The sequence below is a fragment of the Macrobrachium nipponense genome, chromosome 36 (assembly GCF_015104395.2).
Source record: "Macrobrachium nipponense isolate FS-2020 chromosome 36, ASM1510439v2, whole genome shotgun sequence".
NCBI classification, from domain to species: Eukaryota; Metazoa; Arthropoda; class Malacostraca; order Decapoda; family Palaemonidae; genus Macrobrachium; species Macrobrachium nipponense.
In genome coordinates, this window is record NC_087220.1 from 50235431 (window position 1) to 50262078 (window position 26648).

At 36.7% G+C, this 26648-nt stretch overlaps 1 protein-coding gene and 1 long non-coding RNA gene across 4 annotated transcripts; both read right to left on the minus strand.

The window, feature by feature from the left end:
* Positions 1–11559: 11559 nt before the first annotated feature.
* LOC135203632 (TLC domain-containing protein 3A-like) lies at positions 11560–17709 on the minus strand. Of its 2 annotated transcripts, none has more exons than XM_064233469.1 (6): positions 17590–17709; positions 16207–16407; positions 15578–15718; positions 14729–14848; positions 13359–13480; positions 11560–13032 (listed from the first exon to the last, which is right to left on the minus strand). In XM_064233469.1, exons 2-6 carry the CDS (start codon positions 16375–16377, stop codon positions 12771–12773), a joined length of 816 nt encoding a protein of 271 aa, XP_064089539.1. In that variant the 5' UTR covers positions 16378–16407; positions 17590–17709; the 3' UTR covers positions 11560–12770. The 2 variants fall into 2 exon arrangements, with proteins under 2 accessions (XP_064089539.1, XP_064089540.1); XM_064233470.1 differs by having other exon boundaries at positions 17615–17703.
* A 46-nt stretch (positions 17710–17755) lies between these two features.
* Positions 17756–21781, minus strand: LOC135203633 (uncharacterized). 2 transcript variants are annotated; one of them, XR_010311979.1, is made up of 2 exons: positions 21740–21781; positions 17756–17855 (listed from the first exon to the last, which is right to left on the minus strand). It is a non-coding gene; the product is annotated as an uncharacterized LOC135203633 (long non-coding RNA). The 2 variants fall into 2 exon arrangements; XR_010311980.1 differs by having other exon boundaries at positions 21673–21759.
* Between the last annotated feature and the right edge of the window lie 4867 nt (positions 21782–26648).

A 26648-nucleotide genomic window follows, 5' to 3' on the forward strand; every position in this document is an offset into this window, starting at 1 on the left:
AAATATACAAATTTAAAATAAGACTCAATATTAATATCAATAAAATGGAACAACATAAAAGTTAAATATGATAATTTAAAAAATGAACTAAAATAAAATAAAAAAAATAAAAAGTGAAGAATGCCTTAAGTAGTACCTATCTCTATGTGTGTGTGTGTGTATATATATATATACATATATACTATATATATATATATATATATATATATATATATATATATATATATATACTATATATATAACGTGGTGCAAGACCACGACTCCGCCCTGTAGATGCTCACGCCAGTCCGGTAACAAGAATCTGTCTTCATGAAACCTTAAAATGAAAATATAATAACCCAGGCTATTTAGATGTGCTTGGAATAAATGCGTAAGAATCGTGATGCTTCATATCCGCTTTAAGCCAGTTCGTCTTGCTCTTGCACCTAACATCATCTATTACGTCACCTGCGAAGCGCTACTGTCCGCAGACACGAGAGTTGTCTCCTCATTGGCTCCGACCTCTCCTCGTGTTGCCATTTTATGTTCAGTCCTTTAATTAATTAATTAAATTCCTAGTGTGTTCCAACGTAACCTTGCAACTTAAATATTGCAGCCATGTTATATATTGCTATGTTTATTGATCTTTTCGTCTACCCAGTAATTAATTCATTATTTTGCTTTGTAAAACGGCAGCCATATCCCTCCAAATATCAGCTGATTTGGGCGGAAAACCAAAGCTAGCCGTCCAGAGTTAAGCATTTCCTGTTGGAATGGGGGAGAATATAGTCTTTTGTCAGCTTTAGGGACATATCTCAAAGGGAAGGATGTAGGCAGACTGGTACTTCTTAGGCCTATATCTTAAGCTCTTTTTCCTGTGAACCCTCTGCTGGCTGTATGTTCTGTTTCCAGGATTTGCCCTGCTCGTGGGGGGTTAAGCTGACCCCCAACACCCAGGCAAGACACCTGCGATCTCTCTCAGACAGCTACAGTTCGTGACCTCGGACGGATGTCCGACCACCCGCCTTCCATTTAGGCCTATCCATGGCGTTAGTGGCGCGCCAAGATACCCAGACCTGAGACAAAGCCAGGCCTCATTTCTACAAAGATCCACTGAACATGGCATCCAGGTACGTCTTGTGAAACAGCATATTGCCAGTCCCTTACATCCTAGTGCCTAATTACTCCCCATTTTCCCAACTTCTATACCAAAAGAACTCATCCCTTTGTTTCCTCTCACTGCCCCATGCTTCCCCTTGTGTGATCGTCCCAGACAAATGAAGTCATTGCATACCTCAGTGAAACATTAAAGTTCCTTTTCCCCAGTGTTAGAGAACTGAATAATCAAAATTTGTGCAAGAAATCCTTTTTTCTTTTATCTTGTGTAATTTGGGATCCTTTTCCAGATTCCCTGAGTCACGTGTCAAGTCTGTCTGCCCGCAAGTGTTGCATTACCGCAAGTTTATGAAACCAGCTTTTACGAATTCCATTTTGCGCCAGCTATCATTCACTTGAGAGATATTATTAGTCCATGTGGGGACCAGTTGCATTTACCTAACCTTTGGCTGTTAAGCAGCCTCTTGTAAATAAATAGCTGTAAAGTACTTAGCTGAGTTTCTGGCGACCTTTCCTCTAGAGTAAATTATCACTATAAATCCTTTTACGGTAAGTTCAAGCAATTCACATTGATTTCCCTCAACTTTTCCTGTTTACGCATTGTAGTCCTCTCAAGCCAGGCTCATACGTAACAATATATATTTGCATAAGGTTATGGAATATTAGGAAAATCAAACATAAAGATTATGTTCACGCCAGAATGGTAAACGTGGCTGTTATAAGAAAGTCTCGGCCTTTTGTAGACTTTCGTAGATAGAGTATGTTGCTCTCCCCCCCCCCCCCCCCCCCCCCCCCCCCACCCCCCCCCCCCCCCCCCCCCCCACCCCCCCCCCCCCCCCCCCCCCCCCCCCCCCCGGATGCCAGTTTCCGTTTATGGTCCTTCATCGTTGCCGAGAGCTTTGCATACTAAAATCGGCATCTTATAGAAAACGGAATTCATTTTATGGCCCAGGGGTACTTTTAAGAAATTAAACCAATCTTGTGCAACACCCCATCGATTCATATTCATCATCATTAGTACATTTGTTATGTGGCATGATACATATTATTTTATTTTTTTATTGTCCTTTAATCATTCAACAAAAGTATATATTAGCTACATATATACACAATTACAACCAAAACAATGATATATACATATTAAGTTTTATAGATAAACTTTATAAAACACAGAAATTACACACAAAATATAGGTAGATACGTAACCTACTCAGTTTTATAAATCAACTTTATAGAACATATAGGCTTTATAAATAAAACAAAACAAATTTATTATTTTTCTTCATATATCAGGGTATAAATATGTTTGAGAATATATTTTACTAATTCCAGATTTTATATCCTGTTTATGCTAATTTCTTTGAAGCCCCCCCCACCCCACCCCACCCCCCCATACCCGAAGCCTAGCTCCTGGATTCACCAGTGATAGAATAGTAATTACGCCACTCGTAACTACATGGTTCATGTCAGTTATAATGTTATAATGTAACCACATGTCTTATCATCAAATTACAATTACAATTCTATGAATGGAAACAGTATCAAATAGCTTACAATTACTTTACAACCATGTAACTCATTAAATTCAATAACATTATAATTACAAAAGTTACAGCTATTTCAATCTTGCTAGTTTTATCTACAGTTTGATTTTTTTTTAGTTTGAATAACATTCCCTTTGAATTACAATTGCTATAAAGTAGAAATATACTATTACCTTGAATAGGCTACGTGTAATTAATTTCATTTCAATTGCTCCAAACCTGACTCGTAATAAAGAAAATATTGCTGTAGCACATTCCATCGGAATTAAATTAGATAACTGAATTCATAAGAGGTTGTGGAAGACCCTGTGTGGTTCTCCGCCAGTAGAGTTTTTCTCGGCAAATCGGGGGAAAATTCGGCATTTCGGCAACGCTGTGGTCCTTATGTTTTCACAAAAGGGATTCCTTAAAAACAACAACAAATTATTCAATACAAAAATATAAATTTCGTGAAACAAGTTAAAAAAGTATAGTATAATGTTTTGATCTCCGTGTTTTGCTTTTGTACCGACGAATGGAGGAGGCGAGGCGACAGACATTCCTCTTATTACTACTGTGACCCTTAGGGAGTGAATCATTTCCTTCAATGTATTATATATCAGATTGAATGTCTTCACTATTCAAGCTGTAATTCATCAGGTGCTCCATCGATATCAGCAGAGAGTGGAGAAGTTAATAAGATGAATTTAAGCTCAATCTGTATAAATGTTAACTCAGAAAGATTGATAACAGAAAGATTTATTTATTAGCAATTTTTTAAATTTTAATAATTGTTTCTGTGTATTTTCGAGTATGATTATCATACACGTGCACGTTTACAACGAAAATGACTCGATAATCTTTACAGTATATAGCAAAGACACAGTTTCAAAATGTATTTTACATAAATATTTAGCGTTACGTAAGACATATAAGAAACAATAAGCTTTAAGCGCAGTTATCGAAAATAAACGTTAAATAAAAATATACGAAAATGACGAATACAGTAATGAAATAACTCTAGAACAACTGAAATAGGACGTGAATGTGTTCAGAATTATAAACTGTAATTTTAATGACAGAATAAACTGCGATAATTTTACTGCAAAAGACGAAATAATAAACAATTACACACCATAAGTGAAGGGAGCGCCGAATATTCCTCTAGATACACACACACACACACACACACACACACACACACACACACCACACCATATATATATATATTATTTATATAGTATATATATATATATATATATATATATATATATATATATATATATATATGTGTGTGTGTGTGTGTGGGTAAATGATGTATGTCTGTATTTGTGTGGGTGTAATTATTTGTAGGGGGTCGAGTGAGAAAGGACAAACGGATGTATATTCAGCCTCAAGGTCAATGAAGGAAGATCCAAGAGAAGATTTAAATGACCTTAAAATATTGCTAGATTGTGTAGAGTCTTTTCAACTACAAAAGCAAAATGGAGAATGAACTGTTGACTACTTTTATTTTTTCATAAAATAAAAAAAAAATTGGGAAGTTGTGTACTTCGTAAGGTTTGGAAGACAATGGATCTGTGTATACGTGAGATCAGATTTGCTCCAAGAATGTGTGTGTGTGTGTTTGTTTTTGTATGAGATTTTCATTTATATGAGGGAAATAAATATCCGTTTGACTCGTAGTCGCCTATTGTACCTCTTTGCTTTCTATTTTCCTCGGTAATTGCAAATTGAAAATGTTATGTTACAATTTATGACGATATTTTCCCCTTTCTCTTGATCTTGTACCATGAGTAATCTTATAGTCCAAATACCTTAAGAGATTAAGAGATTTACCATGGATGTATCTGTCGAATTCCCTTTCAGCGGAGAATGGCCTCATAGGTCCCAGCGTTTGGTCTTTTGCGATGTGTAACGATAGAACAAAGATAGCTAATGCTGTTGGCAGATCCGCAGTCCAACGATGCAGTTTTTTCTTCACAATATTGGCTTTTAGCAGTGTTACCATACGCAGCTCTTCTGATTTTTTTACGTTTTTTATGGTTTAATGGTTAGATTGAGTATTTTTCGGTGTAGAATTATTTACAGTTACGTGAAAAAAACTACGCGTCACTAGCTTAGCATAAAGTATTTTTGAGGATAAAAAATAAAGGATCTCAATAAAATTCATTTCTATAAATAAGCAGGATATGTTTTATCACTATTTTCATAATAAAACATAAAGAGGCAAAGTGAAGAATTTTATTCCTCACGCCGTGGATATTCTGTGGTCAGAATATCCACGGAGGGTTGCCAGATGTCACTAGAAAGCCACACTATAGTAGATTACTAATTAGTGTCTTAACATACTAATGACCAATTACGTGTTATTACTTACAGATATGTAGTACAATTCAGCCCATGAGCGCATGGAATAGAAGGCATTCTTTCGATACAAGCTTCAGTTACATGGGGGTAAGTGCGGGGGTGGGGGGGCACGTGCCCCTCCCATTTGAAACTGGTGGGCCGACGCCCCCCATTTTAAAATTCATGAAGCTTGTAGTAAAAGCCTAAAATCAATTTTCACGATTATAGTATTATATTGTTATATTATTAATGTTGAAATGTGTTTTTTTTTTGTTTTTTTCATACGAAGATAAGTCGAGTTTGACTATATATTAACTGTAAGAAATACATCTATTTTCTTTCTTTATCTCAGGAGTATACGTATTCATTTTCCAAACTTTATGTAAGTGTGAAAGAAATGTAATCGAATTCTGTACAGTAAAGAATCCATAGCCAAAAAATCCGTGGATAATGTAAAAATTGAAAATTAAATTAGGATAGAAAATGAAAACTTCAAAAACGCACACGTACACACACACACACACACACACGTGTATTATACAAAAAATGTTATATTAATAATATTAATAAAAACGCAACAATGTCAGAGGACTGACTGACATATAGACAGATGGTAAAACATCTGGATATGCGAAGATCCTACACAAACTCTCAGAAATATTGTATTATTGCGTAACGCAAATTTGGTTAGAGAGAGAGAGAGAGAGAGCAAGTTGTTTGAGTTATAAAAACGTGACTCACAAATTGATAGGCTTAAATATTTTAAAACAATCTTAATATCTTTCTATGACTTAAAAAAAAAAAGAATGAGTATCATATTTTGTGCATGGCCAGTGCCCCCCCCCCTCCCCCAACCCCATGGGCAAGACTTGAGGATGACAGCAACCATTCCAACAAAGAACAACAGAACTTTGCAGCTGGTGGCTGCGTGCGAGGCTAGCTCAGACGGCTATCATGAGCTGAGGTAATTCCTCACTTCAGAACCCCGTCGCTAAGCTGAGGAAACTCCTCACTTGAGAACCCCGTCGCACAGCTGAGGAAACTCCTCACTTGAGAACCCCGTCGCTAAGCTGAGGAAACTCCTCACGAGAAGTCCGTCGCTGGTAGCGAGGCTAGCCCGGTGGCCATGGGCTAGCGCGGGGTTTCCCCAAGGTTTGGGACATTACATTTGTATTCTTTACTTAAAACAAAGCAGAATTACTAATCACTAAGATAGAAATATCATAAAGTAGACTATAAACGAGCGGTGTTTTCATTGAATCTTGGGAGAACTTATGAAACCCTTTCATTTGTCCAGTTAAATCAAGATTTGGTTATCATGGCTGACTTGAAAAAAAAAACTAAAGTTTTCGACAAATTTGTTCAGTAATGGCAGGAAAGAGCTCCCTGGGCGGGTGCTGGGTCATTAGGGAGGGGGACTCCCTATGGCAAGCGATGGTATAAAAACACTTTCGGTTTTTAAGTCTCTTTCCCACCGTTATCTAAGGGGTTGGTTGCCTGATGCGCCTTCTCCACTGCCTTCTGAGTTTATACAGTACCACATAAATAAATAAGTACACAAGCTTACACTTTATATTCCGTGTGTCGTGGAGAAATGGTAGAGTCGGAAAGCACTGCATTACATTGAGAGAGAGAATAGAAAATAATACCAACTTCTTCCCAGCTATACCAACTGGCCACCTCAAATTAGCACGTGCTCGCGCGCACACACACGCGCGCGCAGAGAGAGAGAGAGAGAGCACGCAAGCTTTAAGTTATATGAAAACGAGATTCACAAATTTATAGGCTTAAATGTTTTAAAACAATTTTAATATCTTTCCATACGACTTTAAAAAAATGAGAATTATAATTTGTGCATGCCCGGTGTCCCCTCCCGCCATTAATAGACTCCTAGTTACGCCTATATGGCTTCAGATCATTTACTGCGCAGTTGGGAAACGCAACAGAACGCATGAGCTACGTTTACAACGTATAAATACGTAAGAGAACGTTTTGGCACGTTGGCGACGTGAAGAGCCTTGAACTAGACAGCCGACAGACTGAACTCGAGCCAGGTGGCTTCCACACACACACACAGAAAGTGTTATATTGGTTTATTTTACCCTAATATTCTATTACAAATAGTCACCATATTCATACAGAAATATTTTTTCATTGGTGGCAAATGAATATATATAGATGTATAATATATATATATATATATTCCCTTGCTAATTTACTTTACTTACTTTATAGTTTTTCAAAATGTTTATTTTAATTCATGTCTTTTACCCTTTTTTCTTCAACGACAACCCCGAGAAGTTAAAGACGTTTCCAAATTAGATATCACCAAATATTTCCACTACTTTTAACCAAACCGTCTTTCATTTCTTTTTCTTTATAACTGAGGCAGAACCATGCTATGAGCTTTGACATCCATCGCTTTCCAGGTTAACTACATTCTTCATTTTCAGTGCCAGCCTTTTATACGTAATTGTATTCCCCTAGTTTTCTGTTAAAGGGGATTTCAGGGTCTCTAAATTAATTTTCCAGAATCTCGTCACTTTCCTGTATATTCTTTTTTCATGTCTATTTTTTCGGTAATGGTTAAGCCCGGCAGTTCGGATGTATAATCGGTGGCACATAGCATCTTTAAGCGTTTCAAATAGGCCTACAATAAATTAACACCGAAAGCCCAAGCGAGTGAGAAGATTTCTCTTACTTTTTAAGCCTATCGATAATCCTATCCCCGCCCCCTTTTTTTCAAGGAAAACCCTCAAATTGTGTTTTCACTTTGGCAAAATAAACCGCGAATCTACATGACGTTTTTCCTGATTAATGTTCAAATAAGGAGCATCTACAAGCAACTATTTGTATAATTAATTACCCATGGATACTTGGAAGACGTTTTCTGAACAAAAATCAAACTTTACAAAATTAACCTACGAACTCAGAAACCGCTACAATTTGCCTACAACTGTGTATTTTATGTAATCTGTGATGCGTTTCATCTTAAAACTATTCGTTACGAAATTTCTCCTACGAAATTTCTAGGAATCGTAGGCAATCGTGGAGTTGCCATGTACCCTTATCTTATACTATTAAACGATACATTAGAGTCCGATAGTTTTTCACCTGTCTCATCGTGATAATTCACTGATTCCTACTAGATAGAGAGACAAAGAAAAAAATTAAACCCATTTACAATTACAACGTTAAAGTAATAACTAACTAGCTACAGGCTGCGACTCGAAGCGCGACCACCATGCTCTGTGGAAGTACATCTTTCATTAGTCATTTAAAGATAAAACCCAAACAAAAAACATTATACTTGTACACTGCTGCACATTTTATTTTCAAATGTCTTAATGCAAAAGTGTCTAATATAGATATATATATATATATATATATATATATATAGATATATATATATATATATATATAATGTGTAGCTCGAAGGAAGATGTACTTGAGAATATCCTTAAATCCACGGTAGAAAGGTAAGTTATTTCCTGCATACAATTAATAATCTTGTACATCCATAAAATTCACAATAGAATATGAAGAAAATAACTGTATACCATTTTTGGATGTCTTAGTTACTAGAAATAACACCAATTTTAGTTTTTAAGTATATGGGAAACCCAGTAATAACTTGTCCTATAAACATTATTACTCTAACCATGCTAAACAAGTTAAGATGTTGACATATTCCAGTATGTATATCATAGCTCATAGAATTTGAGTCTGGAATTATTCGAAGATGAGTTTAAAATTGTCGATAAAATAGAATCATTATGTTACCCTCCATATTTTTTTGGAATTTTGTAAAAAAAAAATAAAGCAAAAAAGACAGTATTATAATCCAACCAGTGCTAACAAAGAATTTAAGAATATGCCCTGTGTACCATTTCATCCTACTTTTGTTCCTGCTGTACCCATTTTAAAAAATATTGATATTAACTTAGTATTCAAATATAATGACATTTTGAGAAATAAACGAATTAAGAAAAGCTCGCCAAATTCAAACAATATTGTGTACAGTATTCATTGTAAAGAAGTAATAAAATTTATATTGGGCAAACTTCTAAAGAACTAAAGGTAAGATGCTCTCAGCACAAATATGCCATATTAAGAGGATTAACAAATAATGGCAGTGCAGATCATTGGCTTAAGACAGGCAATGCTGTTAACTGAGATAATTCCTTGATAATCTGCAGGGTCAAAGAGATCACCACAAAAGGAATCTGTTGGAGTCCATTTTCATCGAAGCCACATCAACGAGGAATTTAAATCTCCATCCTGGATTATACCTTGATCCTCTTTCCTTGTCTCTCTTGCTTAAAGAACTTGCCGCCAGATTAACACAGTAACCCTGCCCCTTTATTTCTGTTTTTGTATATAAAGGACTGTCAACTTATATTATATTCTGCGTGAACTTGAAAATTTAAAATATACTACAAATTTACTATTTACAAGTCCCTGTTTTACTTTTTTCTACCGTTGATATATGTGTTGGGAGAGAGCTGAGGAAAGTCAGATGGAAGAGAGTTTGAACGGAGTTATGGTAAAATGAAATGAGATACTGCAGCTATGGGGCACTGCAAAGGACCTCAAGTAATGCCTACAGTGCACCTCGTAAGTGTCAGATGACACTACCACTTTTGGGGATGTTAATTTGGGTAAAACATATGAAAGAAAGGGAGTAACATTTCACCAAATATTTCTGTTAAATTTCTGTTCTTTACCTAAAAATTCTCTTGAAGACTGAAAGTGACATTTTACTTGGTAAAATGCTTTATTTTTAGGATGCATTTTAGTAATGGAAAAAAAAAACTCTACAAGAAAATAAGATTTATTAAAAAATTTGTACAGAAATCTGATATAAAAGTACATCCAGTTGTTTGCTAAACTATCACAGTTGAACACATTCTGTTTCAGCAGTTAGGCCATTCAGACACAAGTAAGTTAATTGCAATAACAGTTAATTATGGCATCATTCTCAATTTCCACCCATTTATTATTATTATTTATTATTATATACTCTTTTGTATGCATGTTCTGTTAAAAAGAATGGGGCAGTATTAGTGGAATTAATATAATAGTTCTTTTCTTTACATTTGCTATATGCTAAGAATTTGCCTATGTGCATAAGCTGGACAAGGAGAAAGGCAGCACTGAATATAGTCACTTTTATTCCGGTATACACACGGGCAGAAGTTATACACGGCATATAAAAGTGACTATATTCAGAACTACTGCCTCTCCCCTTATCCAGTTTATCTAAGTGGTGCACTGTAGGCAATACTTGAGGTTCTTTGCAGCATCCCTTTGGCCCCTAGCTGCAACCCCTCTATCCTTTTACTACACCTCCTTTCATACTCTTCCATCTTATTTTCCACCCTCTTCTAACAATGGTTTCATAGTGCAACTGCTTTAAGGTTTTCCTCCTGTTACACCTTTGTAACGTATTACTGTCAATTTCCTCATAGGTCCCAGCGCTTGGCCTTTGGCCTAAATTCTATATTCCCTTATCCAGGTGATGTACATCACCCAGCTCTTAGCAGGTATCATCCCTGCAGGGAATACTGGGAAAAACTGAAAAGTCCTTGTACGTATACAATCAGTTTCACTTATGCTACCATTCTTTTTAACAAAACATTATTATTCAGAAGATAACCCCCAATTCATATGGAACAAGCATACTAAGGCCTTTGCCTTGAAATTCAAACTTCCCACTGATCTTGCTCCACTTAGCTATCCAACTTCTTTAACGTCTTTGTCTAATATGCACTGGTCTTAATCATCTGGGGCAGCCCTTGGATAGTCAGCAGATGTGGTCTAATTAAAACAAATCACTAAAACACACAAACTCGTACAAGTAATTTCTTACAGCTACTCTACCATAAAGATTCTTATTTCCAAACCCAATACATACACATAGTATGTATACTTGTGGCATCAGACACATGGTTACATGAATACTCAACAGTTAAGACTTTCATTCTGTAATTTTTTCAACTCCTATATTTCACGAATTACTGTAAGATAAGGAAGGGAGGGAAGCAAGATGGTACTATTAAATATTTAGTGACTATTTTGACCCCCATCACATACAGTAAAAACGCTTAGATTGAACCACAACATTACAGAATCCTTTTCACCTGCAGTAAGGCACAAAACACAGCTTTAGGTGGAAAATGATGTAATGGGATAGGTCTGTAATGGAATAGGTCTCAAGTCTTGCAAGGCTGCCTACTTTACTGATGCCTAGTATGCACCAACCGCTTTTGTATCTTCTGTGTTTTATATCACTTCTACCTCAGAAGATATCATCACAGAGAAAAGGACAAAGTATCATGTGCTTTACTTTGAGGTACATGTTAAATAATCCATAACTCTACACACATCATTTTCCTATAATGTAACCCACAAGTCTTTACAAGTACAGCGTATCTGTATATAATTACATTTCAGGAAACAAGACATCCAGTATTAAGAGACTGCTGCTACAACACAGAGGTTGTCCAGCTACTCTCTCTCTCTCTCTCTCTCTCTCTCGTCCTCTCTCTCTTCTCCATCTATCTCTCTCTCTCTCTCTCTCTCGTCTCTCTCTCTCTCTCTCTCTCTCTCTCTCTCTCTCTCTCTCTCTCTCTCTCTCTCTCTCTCTCTTCATAAGACTATGAGCTATATATTATAAAATTATATGACCATCTGCTAGGCCTTGTCCAAAGTATTATTTCTTCTTGAAGGAAAGGTGAAAATTTGCACAAGATGAAACTGAAGAAGTTGCCAATATAGGCTGAAAGAGGCTACAAGGAATGAATGAAAAGGCAAAGGCAGAGTGCACCGCAGCTAAGGACTGAAGGGACATTGTAAAAATTAAATACAGTATCACCTACAGTGTGCTAAACAAGGCTCACTGAAGGAAGCGACTAGGGATGGAAATGAAACAGAAACCCTACTGCAACTCATGCTGCATGGGATTGCAATTGTGCAATGTGCTTTGTGAAAACAAAAGGCTTAAGTTTGATATTAAGCATACCGTAGGTCCAGGAGTGAAATTTTATACACACAGTCTTTGTACCACAAACTGGAGTAAATTACTGAAAAATGTACTGTATTTTCAATAATTTTTGCAACAAAAAACCTCTGTGTAGTACATCTGTTTCCATATAGGCATACTAAAATATTACCTAATTTATGGTATCATTAACATCTGGTATCCCTTTCATGGGCATGGAAGACCATTTAGGCTTTCATTTTGGTATGTAAAATAAATTTACACAGATGAAGACTGTGTATTACAATACTGTACAGTATTCAGAATACCTTAATTTGGTGACACCATCCAAATGAATCTGAAAATTTACCTGAAAGAACTCCCAAAATATAGATTGTTCTTGAAATATTAAGTTAATTTATAGTCAAAGTTCACAGTCTTCCAACACAATAAGACAGACATGAAAGGCACTGACTGGCTATCAGAAGTTGCCATTTTTTTATAAGGCTAAGGATTAAAATTTAAGAATTGCTTGTATAGTAGAAAATATCAATGGATTACCCTGGTACAGTTACAAGTAGGAACATTCACTATAAAAGGTGATACCCATACAAGGATACAGTTACAAGTAGGAACATTCACTATAAAAGGTGATACCCATACAAGGATATAGTTACAAGTAGGAACATTCACTATAAAAGGTGATACCCATACAAGGATACAGTTACAACTAGGAACATTCACTATAAAAGGTGATACCCATACAAGTAGGAACATTCTCTATAAAAGGGAGAACCTTAAAACAAGCGTGTTAATGTAACTTAGTCTATCTTTTCATCGGCCTCTGTGATACCCTTCCCTTTACTTAGCTTTATAGCCCCCAGGATCATAAGCCTTAACCAGTGGATCTGGGGAAGCAGCACCAAAAGACATCCCAAGTTACAATGAAGGGGAATCCTCCTGATAACATCAATAACGTGAAGATCGTATGTGTTACCGTACGTGATGTACATGACGGGAAACACCAAGATGCGGCATAAGGCAAACGACACTATCATTGCTATTCCATTCAACACGTACCACCTGAAAGATACAAATTGAAGGCATGCAGCAACATTCTTTTCATTGGGAGTTTTTTTACTATTGCTGGATATTTTATCAGAATTCATATTTTCCTGTTAAAAGAAAAAAAAAAACTTGTTCAGCTACACTGATATGAAAATTCTGTACACTAAGTTACTATATAATACAGTACTAAATTAATTCATTAAGAATTCGTAATCATGAGTCTTGGTATGTACTGTAGTAGAAAAAAAAGAAAATAATGTAAATATGACAAAAACCTTAGTATGTGCTTGCCAACCACAGTATTAATAAGCTTTTAGATACAATCATTGCAGTATACTTACTTTGATTCTTTTAATCCAAATCGACTTAACACAATCCTCATGTTAGTAAAAGGACCACTCAATTCAACGCAGTAAAAGCACCCAACAAAGAAATCACCAATGCCATCTCTATACACCAACACCTAAAACAATGAGAATAAATTGATTCCAAAATGAAATATGCTCATGTATAAAAAAATTAATCTTGTCAAAAATGGGAAAAAAGGATGAGATTGCAGATTTTTGCCTAGCTTATAATTGTGATTGCGCCCTTCCTTTTGGAAACGTACAGATGAAATGGTTTCATAACCATTTTTTCAATTGTTACATTACTATTTTTAACATTCATAAGTACACTATATTCAACATATCAAAAAAGTGGGAAAATAAATTTTAGAAGCTAAGGTAAATTAAATTGAAAAAAATCCTTTTTATATATAGTTATGTTCTGTATAGCATTAGGTAAATCATATTAAAAGTTAATAACTGTGACCAACTTATTATTGCAGTACGTAATTAATTTTTGGGGGTTGATAATAATAATAAATAACAATAATACATAATTGTAACCTGATCTTGCTCACCATGAGCTTGTAAGATAACACTTTATATTATTTGTTATGTGCATACATATCCTATGAAACAAAATAATTACAAAACTATTTTCTTAAGTTTTAGCTGGAGAATGAATGATCCTCCCAAGGTGCTAAGGAAGGTCTATACTGAATCTTAGTGTTGTTTGATGTTGAAATAGTACTGCTTTTTAGTACTGTATAACTTGCAATTGACCCTTTCTGAGCCTGATGCAGTCTTCAGTACAGTACAGGCAGTCCCCGGGTTACAGCGGGTTTGGTTTACGACGTTCCGAGGTTAAGGCGCTTTTCAATTATATTCATCAGAAACTATTTCCAGGGTTACGACGCATGTTCTAGGGTTACGGCGCATGTTCCAGGGTTACGAAGCATACAAACGCTGATCTGGCAGAAGAAATATGACACAAAAAATAATCAATATTTGAAGGTTTTTTGATGAAAAATGCAATAAGAATGCAGTTTACATAGTTTTTAATGCACCCAAAGCATTAAAAGTAAGGTTTTCTAAGGATTTTTTATGATGTTCCGGCTTGCGACGCGTCAAGAACGGAATCCCCCGACGTAACCCGGGGACTGCCTGTATTATAAATGAAACACCTGACTATTAAGGAAAAAAATGGCTATTTCTCTAAAAGCCATACTGTATTTACAAAACCGCAGTACAAGGCATACACTGATTGAATGATTGATATATGTAGGATAGATGGAGATGCACTTGAAGCACTCTCACATATGCAAAACTATTAAATTAAACTATGTACTGTATATCACAAACACACCAATGTAAAGTGGACTTACAGGACACAGAATGAAAGCAATGACAACATGGTGTGCCACAAGCAAGGTCCTTCTCCTGATGTAACTTTTTACACAGCTGGGAAAAGAACAGGCAGCATTTGTAAGACTGCATATGTGAACCTGAAAATTTGAAGAAAAAAATTAATAAATAAATAAATACAAATGTTGACTATATTAACTGGGTCTCTCCTAAAGGTGACAGTCCACTGGGTCTTGAGCTACTCTTATGTTGACTAGACTCAAAATTGGTTATAATTTCCTTGGTAAACAGTTATATCACAACAGTAACTATATTTACTACTTTATAATATCTGATGCCAGAATAGTTCAGATGAGTAAACAGTGAACCCACTAGAAATTTCACATGTATATACAGCAACAAAGAATTGAATATGAAAAATAAATACTGGTGTACACAATACATAATTCTACATGAGATTTAAAATGCCTGTAAAATAAACATACAGCAAAATGCTGTAAAAGGAAGTGTTTATGAATCAAGGTCAACCAGTAAGAGGAAAAATATGGATTCCACAGAAAAATTATACAATTTAAGTGAATTGAAATATTATTCCGGGAGAGCAGTTACCCAACAGAGTGAAAGAAAAAAAAAGGAACAAAAGAAATTGTATATAGTCTTTCCAAGTATGAAAATAACTTAAGGGTATCAATAAAAGTTATTATAAAGAAGAATTTTAAAAGTAAACATTTAGGCTTCAACCTTCATGACTTCAACAAATGAAATAAAACATAAAGCTGTACAATTAAAACGTAGCATTTCTGAAAAAGTTATTAACTACTACCACAGAAATAAGAAAATAACAAAAGACTACTGTACGTATGACATACCTTGTACATTGCGATGGTATCATGAACAAAGTAACTTGCCAGAACTAAGGCATACCAAGATGTTAAAGCATTTGTAGCCCGCATAACATCATGGTGACAAGAAAGCACAATAACGATACCAATCACGGAGGTTAGAATAGACTGAAAGGAAATCAGAGAACAGTATTACAGAGTTTTAATCAAGTACTATAGTCAGTCCTAAACTCTGGTAGATGTGCTCAAATCACATGGTTCGTGTGACTCTTTTATTTAAAATTTACTCTATTTTGTTAAATGAAAGAACAACCAGAAATATAAGGCTACCCAAGGAATTACTTTCATCAATAAACCAAATTCATTGCTCATTGATGTTTCTTATATGCAGGACTCTGATACTCTTAAGTATTGCATAATTACAGTTTATTTATCTAAAGTCCCTCACCAAAGATGAATGAGAACTGTATGTAAGAAAACCATAGTCTGTTTTTCAACAATGACAGTGAATATGCACATCTGATATGAATTTAATCACAGGTGAATGCTGTGCGATATGAGTCGTCAATCATCATTAGCATCAGTGATACATATTCTATACTCTATTCGCCATCAGCTCCAGATGTGCAAACTACAATATGCAGTTAATGACTTACCTGAATAATACAGACAGTTGCTTCACATATATTCATAAGGTGATGATGAGATATGTCTCTCTCCTTCATGTAAAAGTAACGTTTCAATAAAAGGCCACTCCATTTGAATAATGCCGTCCATCCTAGAAATGATCCCCCTACTACTGCAGCTTTTACAATCCAGTTCAGCATTGTTTTTGGGATTCATGTATCAAGCTTCATCTGGAAAATAGGGAAATATAATCAAGATCTATTACTTGCAGCAACTTGTGAATGAAAAACATTAAAATATGCTTTAAAATAAACCAACTCCTCTGGTCATACAGAAACCTGCAAGAAAATCAAATTCAAAGTTGTGTTTGAAATGGAAAAATTAGGACAGAAGATCATTGTAATCGTATTAGAAAATATAACTAAAAATCAAGGAGAACATTAAAATATGAGGTAAAAATTCAACTGCTACTCATCTGGTCATACAGAAAGCTATAGTAGAAAAATGAAAATCCAAGTTGTCTTTGAAATCGGAAATTTATGAGAGGAGATCATTTTAATCAAAATGAAGGTTATTGTGATGAGAAATGAAGCAAGGGAGAAAATGCAAAATGCATGAAAGCATCTGTGAATTACAGCAGCTAGAGATTAGTATGGGGTGGCAACAGCCTGCACAAAGTGGAAACTCCTAATACCTATACTATACGCATAGCATTACAAAGGCTATACCTATTTCTCAGGTGACAGTCAAATGTTCCCACTAAATGGAATACTAGTATAGCTAGTAGCCTATATGATGTCATGATTAGACTTTCCTTAATTTGCACTCTGATGGGCTAAACCTCTGTTATTCCCAGTACCAATACAATATAACCTAGGTAAGCCTCCATGAATTACAGGTCTACCTTAAACTTGCATGACTCCTATTCCTAGCTAGGCTGAAGAGAAGCAAGCATGGCTTAATCTGTTTAGGGTGCAACAAGGCCAGGTTAAGTACATACCTACAAATCTAAGTGAGGTTAAGTGTAGGGGAGTCTAAAGCTACCAAAATTTCACATACCTAGGTACTTAGGCTACTACCTAGTAGCCTAGTTAGGCTATCAACCTAGCTACCTAATGGCCTCAGATAAGTAGGCTAGCTACACACTACTACTACCTATCAACCTAATGGCCTCAGATAAGTAGTAGTTACTAGTACCTATCAACATAATGGCCTCAGATTAAGTAGTTACTACTAACACCTATCAACCTACTGGCCTCAGATTATAGCCAGTAGCCTAGTACGTAAGTCCAAAGGCAATTAGGGCTAGGTAGGTAGGATAAGCTAGTTAGCCTATTTTGGATATGGCCATGAAAAAATTAAAAAGTTCAGCCTCATTTTCAGTGCATGATAAGTAAATAAAATCACTTTACCTGTGTAATTGTTCGTAATACCTACCACCTGTCCGATTGCGTATTTAATTTATAGGTAAGTAGCAGCTAGGTTCAGGCTCCAGGGAGGCATCACTATCAGCTGTTTGAGGTAGTAGTAGTTATGGGTCGAGGCAATGCCTTTGCAACGGCGCCTCTTAGTCTTGGGTATTTTTTGTTTTTGTTTGTTTATTTGTTTAGCTCTTTCCTTTTTTTCTCTCTTTTTTTCCACATCAAGTATATGGTTTCTTTTCTTATTTCGTTGTTACCTGAAAATAGAAATTTTCCCACTACGTCACTTTCCTTCTCTTCATAGGGTTGTTGTAGCCCTATTGCTTTAACCCGTTCCTCTATATATGTATCACAATATAAAAGGAAATGAAATATGTCTTCTACTGCATCATTGCAAAAAGGACAACAGGTGTTCTCCTTCTGGTGCCTTTTTGCTATATTTAAATTAAGAGAGTTGGTTCTGGCTTTGAAGAGAAGGACTGAACCCATAGAGTTGTCATAAATTTCTTCGTCTTTTATTTCTCTTTTCCACGTTTTATATATGTTCACAGTCACTTTATTTTCCAACTCTTCTTTCCACCTCTCTGTGTCCCATATTCTGGCTTTGTCCTTTATTTCTGTTCTGGACATTCCTTCTAATTTTCTTAAATTTATTTTAACTTCATGCATGTACTTTTCCACAGTTTTCCACCATTTTCTTTCCTTTTCTTGCATATCTGTAATTAATTTCTTCAGTATCTCTTTCCGTCCATTTAAAGTATTATTTACATAGCTTATCTTCCCATTCATAATTCTACTTTTCATTGAAGAAGCTCCTATCTCCCCCCTTAATGTGGCTACTACTGTACTTCTACATGCCCCTAATATTTTCCTATATACCCCATTCTCTATTCTTTGTAATTTTTCTATTTCTGCGTCTGTTAGATTAACCACATTGGTTCCGTATAAGAATGATGGTAAGCTATGTGTTTTTCCAGAATGTTTTCCCTATTAGAACTTTGTTGCAGCTTTTTTCTATTACGGAGTAGGTTAGGTTGGCTAACTTCTGTGCTTTATTCAACATTTCTTTTTTTCTGTAGCTTAAACAGATTTCTAGAGTCATTTATCTTTATTCCTAAATATGTAATGTTCTCCCCTCACCTTTATGTTCTCTATCTCTTCTGGTTTATCTTTCATGTTGAAAATAATGATGCTGCTTTTCTCTTTATTTATTTCTAGCCCACATTTGTTCCCTATATCTATTAAAATCTTTATGTTATTCTTGCGTCTTCTATATTACTTGCTAGAACTAATCCATCGTCGGCGAAGAAAAGTGTCCCTATCTTTACTAGTTCATTTTCAAATCCTGTCCCTTCCTCCTCCATTTTCTTAATTATTAAATATGTCATTAGTTTGAAAAGTGAAGTAGAGCCTGTGCAACCTTGCCTAATCCCACTTGTAATTCCCATTTTCCTGTTCTACTCCCTCCCCTAGGTCTATTATTGTGCTATCCCCTTCATATATGTTAACTACTGCCTCTATGATTTTTGGATGTATTTTGAACTGTTTCATAACTTCAATCATGACTTCTCGTTTTACCGAGTCAAATGCTTTACTGTAATCGATAGCTATTACTATTAATGGTTTTCTATTCCTGTAGCTCTCTTCTACACCATATTGTAGTGTAAGAATGTTATCTTCTATCCTACTCCCTCCTGTAAATCCTGCTTGGCATTCGTGATCTTGTTCATTCAGTCTGAGGTGTGCTTCTATTTTCGTCTTTTTATCAGCATCATGATACTTTGTATGATATATTTAATAAGCTATAGGCCTTAAATCCTTAGCCCTTGGTTTCCTTTTCTTTTCTATCATTTTTGTTCTAGATTTCTTCCAAGATTCAGGCTTTTCTTTGATTTCTAGTTCTTTGTTGTAACACCTAACTAGTACTTCTATACATGTTTTGCTCTTCATTAAAGCTTTGTAAAGCTCTGGTTTGATTCCATCTGGGCCTGCAGCTTTTTTAGCTTTGAGCTTACTTAGACAAGCTATGACTTTTTCCTTGGTTATCACAGGCTCTTGCATTGGGATTATCTTCCTTTTGCATTCCATCACTAGGTCCATGTGTTCTCTTAGTACTTCTGGGAATCTATAGTCTCCAATTCTTATGATATCATCTTCTGCTGCCAATTCATTTTCATATTCCATCCTTTTCTCTTCGTTCCAGATTTCCTTTATATTATTTTCGTGTTTGCTGTAAATGGTTCTCCAATAATTCACTAATTCTTCCTTTGTTTCAGCCTCATTTAGCTTGCTTCCCTGTTCATTATATAAGTGTATAGTTTTCTTTTTTGGCTTTTTGCTTATTTCTTAACTTACCAATATTTTTCCAGAGCTCTTTGTTTTTGTTTCTTTTTATTTCTTCTGTTATTTTCTTTTCATATATTGTTATCTTTTCTCTTATTAATATCTGCACTTCTTTTTTCTTTTGCATATATTTCTTCTCTAGACTTTCTTTTACGACATTATCTCTCTCATTCCTTTTCTTCCTATTCAGCTCCTTCCTTTCCTTGATACCTTTTCTTATTTCTTCAACTGAAACAGGGTTGCTCTTCTACTTTCTCCTCTACTAGCAACTTTCTCCTGTATGTTCTCATTAGCTTGTCTTCTGCTACTTCTTTTATTGATAAGTCCATATCTGTGATTCTGTCAATGTCTTTATCTATTAGGATCTCTTCTAATTTTTTTAATAAAGTCATTTAGGTTGTCTTCATCTGTTTTGAAGTATTTTACTTCCCCCCATTTACCCTTGTTGAGATTCTTGTTCTGTCCTTTGAATGTTAAGTGAATGGTAATTAGGTTATGGTCTGAGATATCAAATTCCTTTTTGTCTTCATCAATTACCATCTCCTCAAAATTTTTGTATAACTTCTCATTGACTAAAGCAAAATCTATTACGCTTTTCATCTGCATTCTCTCCCATGTGTATACTCCAGTGCATCTGTCTTCTGCGTTAAGTAGTATTAGCCTATGTTCATTCATCCATTCTAATATTATTTCCCCGTTCTGTCTGTATTCTGGTGGCCTAAGAAACCTATATGGCCATTGAAATCTCCTAAAATCAGTAATGATTCTTGGTCGTTTATGTTTTTCATTATGTTTTCGCATTCTAGTTTTATTGCTTTATCTCTATTTTTATCCTCCTCTGTATTTCCTACTGATAGGTATAACAATAAAATATGGATATTATTATTGTATATTTGCATTTAGCATATAGTAGGTCTTTGCTAATAGTCTCCACTTGTTTAACTCTGTGCTATCACTGTCTCTATATAGCATCATTAACCCTCCCCCTTTTTTTGTCTTTCATCTCCCTCATATTTTCTATTTTATTTATACCTTTACTTAATGCTAACTTGTCTAGTTTCTGGTGAGTTTCAGTTAAACAAAATATCTTATTTTCATTGTCTAAAAAAACTTTCTATTTCTACTATCTTTTGTCTAGTTAAACACTGTATATTTATCATATATATTTTGAACTGTATTTCAACTTTTTTTGATTTTGGCTCCTTGGTTAATGTATTATTTTCATCTCCGTTTATTACATTTCTCCTATTGCCCCATCCTAGACTCTGAAAATTTTCATTCTGATTAGTTTACCCTTTCTGATGTACCATCCCTGTTCCCCCCTTTCTTTCTTGTCTTTGAGTTCCTGTCTCAATATCTTATCCTGTTCTCTTTCTCTGAAGGTTAGGTCTGGTGCTATGAATATTCTGTTGTATCCTACCTCTTGTTTCCCCTTGAGAATCTTGGCTTTCCCTATTACTGCCCATTTCTCCCTTTCACTTTTCATCTTAACTAAAATAGGTCTTGGCCTAGGTTCTCTGTCTCTATCCTGGTTCCCTGTAGTAACTTATTATTGGGTGCCTGCATCCTATCATTTCTTCCTAATCTACTTACTTCTACTATTTCAATGTCCCTTAGCCCTAGTTCCTCTTTGAACAGCTTGCTACAGGGGTTTCTGTGTCATTTCTAAGCCTAGTTTCATTATTTCCCTCTAAGCATTCCTTGATGTTGTAATAACAAGATTATTTTTACGTTTTTCTTTCTCCCATAATTCCTTCACCTCTTCTCTAATCACTGGGTTAAAATCCTCACTTCTTACTCTCTGTTCAGTGTCTAAGCCTCTTTTCACTTTATTATATTACTATATTAGTTTACTTTGATTTACTTTGGACTTTTAATCGTCATCGTCTTAATTACAAGTTATAATGATCGCCACTTTATTTTTGATAGGTACTGTATTAAGCTGGTAAAGATTTTAAATGAATGTGTTTATGCGTATCTGTTTGTACGTATATTAATGGCGATCAGAAATTGAAAAGTGGTATCGAGCAGTTTATAGAATACAATAGTGTTGACTTTTATATATGTTTTTACATACTGATAACGAAATGACATTCTGACAAATATGACGCATGATTTTCGTGAAAAAAATGTAAGAATGTATGAAATTACTTTATATAAATATAATATACATATTCTCCACAGGCATAAATTAACGTTATATTAAGCAAGTGCAGTGTCTGATGTAAACTAGTAATCAAAATGTTAATTATAAGCCCCCAAAATACCATCTAATGAGGTGTGCCATAAAGAACGCACTGTTGTTGTTCGGCGATCAGCTGATCACCATCGGTTGTAACAACATCGTCTTCCCATTTATTATTTTGAATGTTGTTTTACTCAGGTAAACTTTTTACCCACGTTATTTTTGTTGCTCTACCTCAAGAATTTCTCGAAAGTTAAGGCAACTATTGCAGAACAACCTAAATTAACGTAATGGAGCATATGGGCCAATAGGTATAGCTAATAACCTAGCTTATCAAGGCCGGTTAAGTACCTACCTTAGTAGTAGCTAGGTAGCCTAGTAAATCAGATGGTGAACCTGTTCATCCTTTTTAAGGTTTATTGTTAGATCTAGGGGTTAGTATTACCATTCAGGTGGGGGTAGATCTAGGGTAATTATACGCGGAGGCCTAGACTATGGCAGTTGCGGTTTTTCTAGCTACCTAGCCTAGTAAGTACTAAGGGTTAGATCATCACAGCAGGCCAAGCAGGCCACCTACCATCAATGCAAGCCACCCTCCGAAAAGTACATTATAACGCGTTCCTGACACCCGAGATGGGCATCAGTCGCGACTTGTTGTTGGTGAGAAACGGAGCTAAAGACCTCTACTCTCCTTTCGAAGTAAGTATTTTCTCCAAAGTTAGAAATTAAGGCCAAATTTTAAGATTTAAACAGAGGGTACTGAAAACGGTCTCAAACGTAGTGCAAATCTCACCAAAACGCGTTCAACATTTTACTTACAACTCGAGGTATTTAGAAGATTGAACGCCATCTCGATGTTTACGGAGTAGCTTGTGTCAATAAACTAACCATTTCCTGTGATAAATCCGCACACCACTTGTACCCACAGACGCTGGAGCACTTTTATCACAACAATCGAAACACGATTTCTCATCAACAACAAGCCAGGCGTAAACAGCTGTTGGGGTAGAAAGATGACGAGAAGCGTGCTCTTGGCTAATTTTTAAATAAGTAGTAAAACATCAATATTTTACATATTTATGATGATTAATTTGAAAATATTCGTTATTGAAAAAGTAACTCGACTCTGACTCAAATTTAAGTAATTATTTTTCTGAATTAGAACGTTCTTTCAAGTTCTGTATTATGACGTCACGACATCTTGACTTTCGTACCTATTGTAAATAATTGCTATACTCAACTGTCATTGCAGAACAGTTTACCAGTTATTCATGCAGATTGCTTATCAGCTATACATGTAATTGTTATAATCGTAATGCGCATGATATATCTTATTATTTACTTTTTGGATATATGAAGATGTTTTACTGCTGGATTATCGCCGTAGTGTGACGCAATCGTTTTCGGTCCATGGGCCTCTTGTCTGTTTTCGCACCATAAGAAATTATGGGGCCGAATTTGCAATGACCAGAAAGTCGTTAAAGAGGAAAGGAAAGTTAGCATTGAGGGGCATATGTTTTGACTGAGAAAAATACAAATTTATTCAATAGCTAGCTTGTAAAAAATACTTGGTTATAAAAACTTGATTGACAACTAAGCAGCATGTCTACTATGGGTTTCAGAGACAGTGCAAGCAGGTTTTTGGGCAATACCTATTTCTGTAACGAACACTCTTAACAGAACGAGATTTTGCTATAGTGCATTACACCCAGTGCCGTAATTTATAAGGGTATCGTGAATCACTAATCGTAAAGAATAACGACACTTGTCCTTGTACCAAGAGACAAAAACTCCATTATGCAGAAATGGATACGAACACGCGTATAAAGCTCCACCTACCCTCCAACTGCAATCTTGAGTAAGATCAATAAACGTTACATACATACGCTAACATTGTTCAAATGAGTGCTGGGAAGGCTGGGGAAAGATGGTGGCCGTCACTGATGAGAACCGTCCATGAAAAACGTAGCCGCCATATTGGATTTCAAAACTGCCTTGAAAACATATTTTACGAAGAGCTCACAGGCTTTATTTTATCGTAGGTGCCTTTCATATTCACATAGGTTGACGAAACTTCAGTCTTTTAAATGGTATGCTTAGAGTTGCAATTGTATTCATGTTTCACCAATTAAATATCGAGTGAATAAGACCCGTCTACCGTGATGAGGGTTGGCCTGTTGTGATGTTTCCCCCTAGTATATGCATTTTTACCTCCTGAACAAGAATTTTAAGTAATATTTTTTCTGACGACTGTAATTAACCCCCCAGGGGCCAGTATTAAACACGGCGAAATACATTGGACAGCCCCCAGTCACTAGTGGATGTCGTATCTGCGGCTACGTTCCTTGCAGTCCGTGCTGTGGAATAGTAATATAGATTTACCGAAATACCAACTTCAGAACTGAAAGTTATTGTATGCTGACCATCCTGGAATGCTATCGTGTGTGCGCAGTGAAGGCTAATAGGGGAAATTTTGGTAAAAAGTGGACTTTCTCTCACCCTTGGGGGTCTGGGTGTGGAGGCCCCAGCTAAGCAACGTGGCTTACTAGGTTAGGGTAGGGTAGGTTAGCAGTAGGTTTTATAATATGTTTCCTTAGCCAATCCCTTCTTGAACATATGGCTCCCTTACGAATCCCAGGGTGGCCAGCATAACAACACATCCATTCTCCGTCCATGGGATTTACCCCACCCAAACCCCCTGTTCCCAAAGGGTCCCTGATAAAGATGTGAGGTTGATGATAATTGACCACCAATAAACTACACCAACTCCAACATCAGCAATAGGTAGGTAGTATAGTGGAATATAGTTTTATTAAAGAGGAAATATTTATATTTGTTTACTAAGTGTACATTATTTTTGTCATTAACCTGTATTTTAGTTGCTAAATTTGAAGCAGGAATCGGACCATCATTTAACAGTCAGTGCAACTGGCCACACAAAGCTAGCTATTAAAATCAAGGTCAGTGAAAAAAATAAACTTGGATTTAGTAAACAAATTCAAATACACATTAGGATAGGGTCCACTATCTCCAGAAGCACCCATTTGCTAGTGAAATGAGTGACAGAATTGTTCACAGCACACACTATAACTTGGGAAAATTAAATTTTCAGGTCCAAAATGCAAAAATATTTCCTAACAGCACGTACTGTACTAACATGAGATGTATTCAAGACAAGTTATTTTGTATTAGTAAACTGTAATGATTAATGGAGATTGAGAACGGTGAAGTATAAAGTTATCAGGGCAAAACAGAAACAGAATTTGTTCCGATACGTAATACAAACCATCGGTCCTTTACAATAGGAAGGTAACTAGCGGCAGCTGGAACGGTCGTAAGCTTCGAACAAGGGAGTTCGGTAGTTAACTGCTTGTCCGACAGTGCGCGTGCCGTGCGACTGGGAGGTGAAGAACCACTTTTGCTTTCAGCCATGTGGATAGAGGACGTGTTCGTCATCGCTCTCTGCCCGCTTCATCGTCGTATGCTTTGGTTGTGTTTGGATTTCTTCAACTTGGTTTGTCAGTGTTGTGAAAGTGATATTGTAAGTACGTACTGTTTTATTACTTTTATTGCATTGATTTATGGATCCTCGGACAATGGAGCTATCCCCGTGCCCCCCCATCAACCGCAGAGTGTGTCCCGGTTTGGAGGGCCGCAAGTGTGGGGTCTTCCGCTCCTTTCCGGAAATTGATCCTCATGTCCTTTGCGCTCGGTGCCGAGGGCGTGAATGCTCTCGGGCCGAACCGTGTAATATTTGTTGTAATTGGTCGGAGGTGCAGTGGGTGCTGTACGAGGGTAGGAAGAAGCGTAGGCCTGCCAAGGAGTCGTCGGAAAGCTCTCCAACGACTCCCTTGGTTACGGACACTTCGTCTTCCTTCCTGCCCCCGTCTCAGCTCCCATGTATGGCGCCTTTCCCTTCGGGGGAGGTTTCTCGGTCCTTCTCTTCTCCCGATCCGTCGAGCGTTGAGGAGGGCGCGAGGTACTCCGACATGATGTTGTATTCGGGGTCTTCCGTTCGCTCGGGGTCGGGTTCGCCTCCCCCCGCGCGAGGGGGAACCCCTCCTAATCACCCGACTGTTGCTCCCTTAGGTGCTCCTGCTGCGGGCGACGACCTTGGTCAGGTGTGGGTGTCGTTGGTACTCCAGGGCACGCCGAGCGTCCAGGGGCTGCTCCAGCATCTGGCGGGTTCGGTGCCGGTCACCCATGGAGCGGTGACCACCACTACCACTACGATCTCGACTCCAGGGCTCCAGGGTACGCCGCCCCTCCTCACTTAGTGTATACCCCGCACGTGATGTCAGTGACTCCAACGGCCGCTGTGCAGGGCCCGATCGCTGCCGTGCCGAGGAGAGACGTGCCTCCCCCTCCTGGATTCTTTGCATTGCCTGCCCCTGACTTCCGATGCCCGAAGAGCTCGCCCCTGGACCTGCCGCCGGTACCCAGGATGTCGCTGGCTGCGGCCCCTTCTCCCGCTGTACCTGACCTACCTGCCGTACCTACCGTTCCTGCCGCTCTTGCTGTT

Coding starts and splice junctions, on each gene's coding strand:
- LOC135203632 (XM_064233469.1), bottom strand. CDS start 16,377: ATGCTGAACTGGATTGTAAAAGCTGCAGTAGTAGGGGGATCATTTCTA. Junction 15,719..16,206: donor CAACTGTCTGTATTATTCAG/GTAAGTCATTAA, acceptor ATTTCCTTTCAG/TCTATTCTAACCTCCGTGAT. Junction 14,849..15,577: donor ATACCATCGCAATGTACAAG/GTATGTCATACG, acceptor TCAAATTTTCAG/GTTCACATATGCAGTCTTAC.